The 7,267-nt window shown below is 35.6% G+C and overlaps 1 protein-coding gene across 5 annotated transcripts; it reads left to right on the top strand.

The window, feature by feature from the left end:
• The first annotated feature begins 2,840 nt into the window (after positions 1 to 2,840).
• On the top strand, positions 2,841 to 6,550 carry LOC132188801 (large ribosomal subunit protein uL16c-like). Of its 5 annotated transcripts, none has more exons than XM_059603349.1 (4): positions 2,841 to 3,003; positions 5,304 to 5,362; positions 5,472 to 5,897; positions 6,357 to 6,550. In XM_059603349.1, exons 3-4 carry the CDS (start codon positions 5,480 to 5,482, stop codon positions 6,389 to 6,391), a joined length of 453 nt encoding a protein of 150 aa, XP_059459332.1. In that variant the 5' UTR covers positions 2,841 to 3,003; positions 5,304 to 5,362; positions 5,472 to 5,479; the 3' UTR covers positions 6,392 to 6,550. The 5 variants fall into 5 exon arrangements, with proteins under 5 accessions (XP_059459332.1, XP_059459333.1, XP_059459335.1 ...); XM_059603350.1 differs by having other exon boundaries at positions 5,445 to 5,897; XM_059603352.1 differs by lacking the exon at positions 5,304 to 5,362.
• Positions 6,551 to 7,267: the final 717 nt, after the last annotated feature.

Genomic DNA, 7,267 nt, shown 5'->3' with positions numbered 1-7,267 from the left:
ACCATGACCAAAATCATCAACATAGCGGGGGCGCTCGTCTTGACAAAAACTTTTAAGCCAAAGCTTTACTAGAGTCTTTTGCCCATTTGGGCAGCTTTTAAGGCCCCGCCCCACCAAACCGAGAGAGATGAGGCCTCCAACATAGCAGCCTATGCCAACCAAATTAGCCCCAATGTCCAACTTACATACATAGCAGCCGATGTTCCAATTCAGCCATTCAATGTTCAAGACTGTTCATCCTGAGGAGCATAATAAGAATACACATCCTTTGTAATAGACGGCCTAATATGTTTACCATTAATTAAGGGATTTGTTTACATTTGAAATTATTCAAACCACTTGTAAAGCTCTATAAATAGAGCATTGTAATTTGTTCACAATCAAATAAATCAAGAAAAGATGTAGCCTTTAATGCTTTCACCTGTTGATTTAGGCTTATGACTGGATCATTTAATTTTCGTGTTTCTCTTTCTCTACTTCCATCTATTTACTTTATTATGAATTTCTACATACTCTCCTTTCAGATTCGGTTAATTCCTTTTCAGTTGGTGGTTTTGTTTTGAGTTAAAAAATGACTACACACAACCATTCAACAGTACTGAGCGTTTGGTGGATTTTTGTATCATTTTGTCCTGCACTCAGCGTTTACTACATCAACCATTCAACTAGATGGAAGTTTATGGATTCGTTGATATTTTCCATGGCAATTTTTTAGCCCACTGTCTTGGTGCACACTAAGCCCTGGATTGACAATGACTGCAAGGTAAGTAAAGAGAAAGGTTAAAGTGGAGATCACTAGTGAGGTCACTCTAATACTTAAGTTAGTGATGGGCCGGCTTTAAAAAGGAAAGTAATCAGAAAAAATAAGAATGTTTGGCACGGAGAAAAATGAACGTAACTCTCAACAATCTAGCCCTTTTATTTTTATAGAGTGTTTCCCGCACATACTCCATTGAGAGAGGTGTTTGGAGCTAACAAAATTTGATATAGACAACATCATCCAGCTGGCTTGTAGGTTTCGTTTTCAATGAACTTGGCTTAAGGTCGTATCAAAAGTGAGCCGGTCTAATAACAAAGGGAAGGCCTACCCCAAAGGAATTTATTATATGATGCACCATATGAGGCTTGAAAGTTGGTGGGTGTGAAAATGAAATGTTATATATATATATATATATATATATATATGGGAGGGTAAAGTTTTCTTCCAAAATGGGTTGGAGGAATTTCTTTCAACCTAGTCTATAAAAGTGATGTGTTCTTTTTTTTAGTAACACGTGAGATTCACATGAGTTTTTAATAAAATTTATCCTAACTTTGTTCTTACTATTAAAAAAATATGTGCATCTCACATGTTCAAAGGACACGTATCACTTTTATAACAAAGGAAAGGCCTACCCCAAAGGAATTTATTATATGATACACCATATGAGGCTTGAAAGTTGGTGGTTGTGAAAATGAAATGTTATATATATATATGAGGACAAAGTTTTCCTCCAAACTGGGTTGGAAGAATTTCCTTCGACCTAGTCTATAATCCAAACTGGGTTGGAAGAATTTTCTTCGACTTAGTCTATAAACTTTATAGACTAGGTCGAAAGAAATTCTTCCAACCCAATTTAGAGAAAAACTTTGTCCTATATATGAGGCTTCTCATTCATATATCTATAATGAAGCTTTAATAGTAGAAAAGTCCCTACAAATTATTAAGAGTTCCAGGCTTCCAGCATGCATCAAAGTCAAATTTCCACTCACAAGAGAAAAGTAATGGCCATGGGTTCTCCATGCCCACTGCACAAGTACGCTCCCACAATGCACATACTTGGAAGTGGTGTGGGTTCTCAACGACCAAAATTGCTCATTTATCTTCTGAATTTATTACCCAAACTCCACTTTATGCTCCCGGGCACAATGATTTTAGGGTTTTTTTTTTTTTTTTTTTTTTAACTCGTACGTTAAAATAATAAAGCTAAAGGTTCATTCATTATTTTTGACCATTTAGTAGTGGCCAAAATCAAAAGCGTCATGATATGTAATAATGTGGAGCACTATTTTATAGTGTTTGAAATGGGGATTGAGATTTTTTCAAATTTTCTAAAATATGAAATTTTCATATTTTAAATTTTGAACTCTGCAATTTATTTGACATTTTTGAGAAGTTTGTGTGTTATGAGGTAATTAATTTAGTTTTCAACATGTCAAATCCACTTGTCTCAGTAACACAAACTTTTGAATTTGTTTATACCATTACTCCCCTTGTGAGCGTGATACTTGAAAAATGGTGATTTTAACTATTGTTTTCCAATTTATTTTTTAAGTTTTTGTACCGCTTCAATTTGGTCCTTAGATTTTTAAGTCTTTAAATTTTATCTAAATTTGAAATAGGTTTTTCGACCTTCAATTTGGTCCTTAGATTTTTAAGTCTTCAAATTTTATCTAAATTTGAAATAGGTTTTTCAACTTAAGTATTAGAGTATTCTTGGTACCTTAGAGACCGAAGGTTTTCGAAGACCATTTTCCCCGTTTTGTATGTGACTCGTCGCCGACCGTCTAAAAATCTACTTTAACAAATAAAATAAAAAAGGCAAAAGGCTACATTTGAATAACCTCCTAAAAACTTCGAAGTTGAATATCAATACTGAAAATTTATGTCCAACTTTTGAAGTAAAAGAAAGAAAAAAGGTTTATTTATTAATTTATTTTTAATAACATTTAGGTCCGTTTGGTTCCCGAAATAAGTCTTTAGTATGAAATAGCTACTCCGGTGAAATCGATTCTTTGTTCGGTAAAAAGTTATTCCTAAAAATGGTTATTATATGGGAATAGCGGATCGCTTCTCCAAAGGAATAGCTATTCCTTTGGAGAAGCGATCCGTTTAATTTTCCTCAAAGGCCCTCGATGCCTCTCGACTCACGACCTCTTCGTCAAGAACCGTGACCGCTTGAAGAAGAAGAAGAGCTCGAAGATCGTCTTCCTCCGACTGCAACTCGTCCGTCTTCCAACGAGGTATCTCTCTCTCTCCATCTCTTCTATCTCTCATCTCTCGCCCCCTCTCTGTATTTCTATCTCTCATCTCACTGTTTCTGGCTTCGTTTTTTTTTGTGTGTGCTGCGTTTGTGGTTCCGTTCTGTCTCTGTTTCATATTGATTTCGGGTGATTGTGGTAGATGAAGCTAAAATCAATTTGGGTATTTGTTTAGGTGATTGAAGGGTTGATTAGGTGTTCTTGTTCAGTTGTAGTTGATTAATTGATTGCAAATCTTGGGGTTTGATTTTGGAGGTTTTGTGGTTGAATTGAAATGTTCTTGGCTATCAAACAAATTGGGTTTCTAGAGGACTTTTGATTTGGTGATATTTGGGGGATGGCCGAACTTGGGTCTTGATTGGGTGTTTGTGTTTGTAGTTCATCTTAGGCTTATGATTTGTTATTCTGGTTGGTTTTAAGGGTTTAATTAGATGGGTGCTTTGAGATGGAACTGACCTATAATGTGTAGGGTCTTATGCTTCCTAAAAGCAAAATAATTAACAATAAACACATGCTTGTGGATGCCTAACTCAAAAATGGAAAAATTTCTTGGTGGTCGGGATTGTTGGTGTTGGCTTAATGAACCTTCATTGAATCATATCCATGCTTATAGCCGACAAACTAGGCTGAAGAGCTTTGTTCAGAAACCAGATTCAGTTCCACCAGACTCGAATGTCACATTTCAGTCTCCAGAATCTCCTAGTTCTAGCCCGGTTGATTCAGCACAGCCAGATTTAGCATTGCAGCTATTAGAATAATTGAGTTTTTTGTTTTTCTTCTTCTCTTTTAATTAAGTTAACCATAGAAAGGTGGGTTTATGATTTGTTGCTTCTGCTTATGAAACCAGCATAGGGTCTCTTTGATGTGGAGCCGATTAGAGCCACACCTAACTGTATTGTAGAAGAGTAGAGTAGACTTTTGTTGTACAGATTAATGTAATCTGATTCTTAGGCTCACAAGCAAAAAAGGTTTCATTTGTAACATTGGAAACCAATATTTAGCAAGAATTTACTTCTACCTTATATTATATTGTAACCCTTTGTTATATAAACAATCATATAATTTGCTTCGGACTGCAACATGCATGACAGTGACACAAACAAGACCATTTGACTTGTGATTAATGTTTGCTGCCACGAAAAAATCAAGTCCCACTAAAAAACTTGTTTGACTCTGAAAACAAAAATGAATTTGTCAATGACCTTTTTGAATGTTTAAGGAGGTTGGAAAATGGAGAGGGAAAAGCTATCATTGTTTGAATTTTCTAAAAAGCAATAGGAGAGAGGAATTGCCCAAAAACAGAAAAAAGGAAAGTATTTCTTGCCTAGGTTGAACATTAGAGTTTGAGGGAAAGAAAAAAGTATTTCTTCCCTTGGTTGGTTGAACATTATGAATGAGAGAAAATGATAAGGTATTGACAAAACGGAGAGCATTAACAGTTATGGTCCAACATAGAGAGTAGTAACAGTGATATGTATTAAATCCCCACATGCTGTTAGAGCAATGACTTCTTGTTAGATACTTATTCTAGTGCTCCTTTTCTTCTGTTATGTTTCTTGCTGGCCTGGTTTTGTAATCCTTCTGTGTTGGTTGTGTTCTTATACCTTATAAATTGTGATATGATGATTATGTGCTTTTTATTTATTTATTTTTATAAATAATTTTGTAGCATAACTGAAAAAAAAAAAAAAAAAAAAAAGGTCCTTAATAAAAATAAATTATATTTGTATCATAAGGGTATTTTAGAAAATTTGATTACAATATGACTTCATTTACCATCCTATTGGATTGTACCAAACAAAAGAATAGGAATGGCTATTCTATTCCACACTCCATTCCAGTGTTTCAACCAAACTAAGGAATAGGAATTGCTATTCCATTCCACACTATTCTATTCCCAAGAATAGCTATTCCTTTTCCTGATGGAATAGTCATTCCGCGAACCAAATGAGCCTTTACTTCTCACTTTTTTTTTATAGCATAATATGTGCTTCTCACATGCTTAAAGAACACATATTACTTTTTAAATGCTCGATTGTAGAAACTAGTTAACCAAAGTGTCTCCTAATAAACAAAACACTAGAAACAAAAGCTCTCATCACCCACAACTATCTCATGTCTCGGCCCACAGCTTCATCTGCAACTCTCAACCGACCCCAACCTCTACTCACCCCAATAACCCATGGGCCCAAACCCTATTGGTCAAACTCTCCATATAAAACCTGCCCATCATCTTTCTCTTTCTTATACCTATCTCATTCTCCATTGCTATGGTGTCCTAGATCAAATACTATTGACAAGAAGAACGGCCAATCCACCAATCTACTCCAGTTCTTACAAGGTACGCATCAGATCTTCCGAGAAAAAGGGCTTTTTGGGTATTTTGATGAAGTTGAAGCAATCTATTTTATTGTTGTTTTGAGATTGACATTTCCGGTGGTTGATGTAAGCAAACAAGATGGACAAATCTGGGCTCAAAATGGCTTTTGGATGGCTAAAACAACGTAGAGGAAGAATGAAGGGAATATCTGAGGCAGGCGAGGGTGTTTGCTTCGGCCGATATGCTCTGCAGGCACTTGAACCAGCATGGTTAACAGCGAAACAGATAGAAGCAGGACGGCGAGCAATCACGCGGAACGTGCACCGCGGCGGCGGAAAAGTATGGGCGCGTACATTTGCCCACAAGACGGTTACAGGAAAACCCGCCGAGACGCGTATGGGGAGAGGGAAAGGAGGTGTCAAATATAGCGTTGCTGTAGTTCAACCGGGCAAAATCCTTTACGAAATGGGCGGAGTCGCCGAAAATATTGCCAGAAAGGCCGTTTTAGTTGCGGCATCCAAGATGCCCATACGGACTCGATTCATTGTTGACTCCCGTAAGTTATTCGATTTTATTTGCGGTTTAAAAATAACTCTATTTGAAAAAAATGTATGAATTTAAATTCCAATTTTAAAATATTCATATTTGCTTGTCGGGTTTGGGTAGTGTTGTTTCCAAGCATGTCAAATCTTTAATTTTGTATTGTCGCGTGTTGGATTCAAGTCGTATAAGCAAATCTTAACCCGATCTATTTAATTAAACGGGCTAGACTTATCAACCCTAATCCTTTAATTTCGTGTTAGATTTGTGTCAGGTTTGCATGTAATATCAAAAATTGTGAGCCCGACGGATAAGGGTTTATCAAAATCGCAATTTTACTTTTAAAATTGTACATTTTTAAAATGGCATTTCTTGCAACTTATAGTTTTTTCTAAGTTTCAAACTGCAATCATTTCCTTCAATTTCTGACCACCCATATTTTTATGATATTGATTTTGGTAATGTTGAAATGCAGTGACACCCTCAAGAGGCAGTGGCTCGAAGCATTAAGAAATGGTGCAAGGTATGCAATTAGAAGTCAGAGAGAGAAAATTTTGAGGAAGTCTTGCTACATGAGTGGAATAAATTGAATTGTGAAATTATGAAATCTTAAATTAGTATTACACTTCTTTTTTTAATGGGAATGGGATATCACATTGCATACAAGTTTATGAGATGCATTAGATCAGGCTGCATTTCAGTTTTTTTAAGTCCTCTATCATTTTGAATTTGTTAAATAATAATAATAATAATAATAATAATAATAGTATATTGACAAAAACATACATTCTCAAATAGATTGAGACCTTACTTGATTATAAAGAGGAAATAGAATGGCAACCAGGCAGCAGAATTTTGTGGAGAAATGGGTTTCCATGATATCATTCTAGGAGATTCCCTAATTGTTGTTAAAGCAATTGGGGAGTCAAAGGCTAGCTGGAAACCTTTTGGACAGATTGTGGAGGACATAAAGGAAGTTTTGGGATCTCTTCGAACTTGAAGATTTGTCATGTTAAGAGTGATGCCAACCTGGCTGCACATGGCTTAGCAAAGGAAGCAACGTCATCCACTATTGAGCGTACTTGGATTGAGGATATAACGTACGCTTACAATTCAATCAACAACTATTATCCTAAAGAATCAATTATGATGGATGCAATGTGACCGTGAAATAGATAATATCTATTTTATTTTAAAAGTTTAGTAAATTAACTTCTTTTTAAAAAAAAAAAAAAAAAATGTAGCCCATCAAATCAATTCTCAAATTTTGTTTTTCCTTATTAAAAACTATTTTATAAACCCAAAAACATTCTCACTAAACCAATTTCACGTGTTTACGGCTCTTTACCTTCCGAGATAGATGAAAGTTCAAGGGAAAGCGGAGTG

The sequence above is a fragment of the Corylus avellana genome, chromosome ca7 (assembly GCF_901000735.1).
Source record: "Corylus avellana chromosome ca7, CavTom2PMs-1.0".
NCBI lineage: Eukaryota > Viridiplantae > Streptophyta > Magnoliopsida > Fagales > Betulaceae > Corylus > Corylus avellana.
This window is presented reverse-complemented; position numbering and strand designations above follow the sequence as displayed.

What these genes read in the sequence shown, in the direction of transcription:
- LOC132188801 (XM_059603348.1), top strand. Translation starts at nt 5,137, where the DNA reads ATGTCTCGGCCCACAGCTTCATCTGCAACTCTCAACCGACCCCAACCT. An exon ending in TCTACTCCAGTTCTTACAAG is followed by an intron (nt 5,363 to 5,471) that starts GTACGCATCAGA and finishes GGTTGATGTAAG; the next exon opens with CAAACAAGATGGACAAATCT. An exon ending in TCGATTCATTGTTGACTCCC is followed by an intron (nt 5,898 to 6,356) that starts GTAAGTTATTCG and finishes GTTGAAATGCAG; the next exon opens with TGACACCCTCAAGAGGCAGT.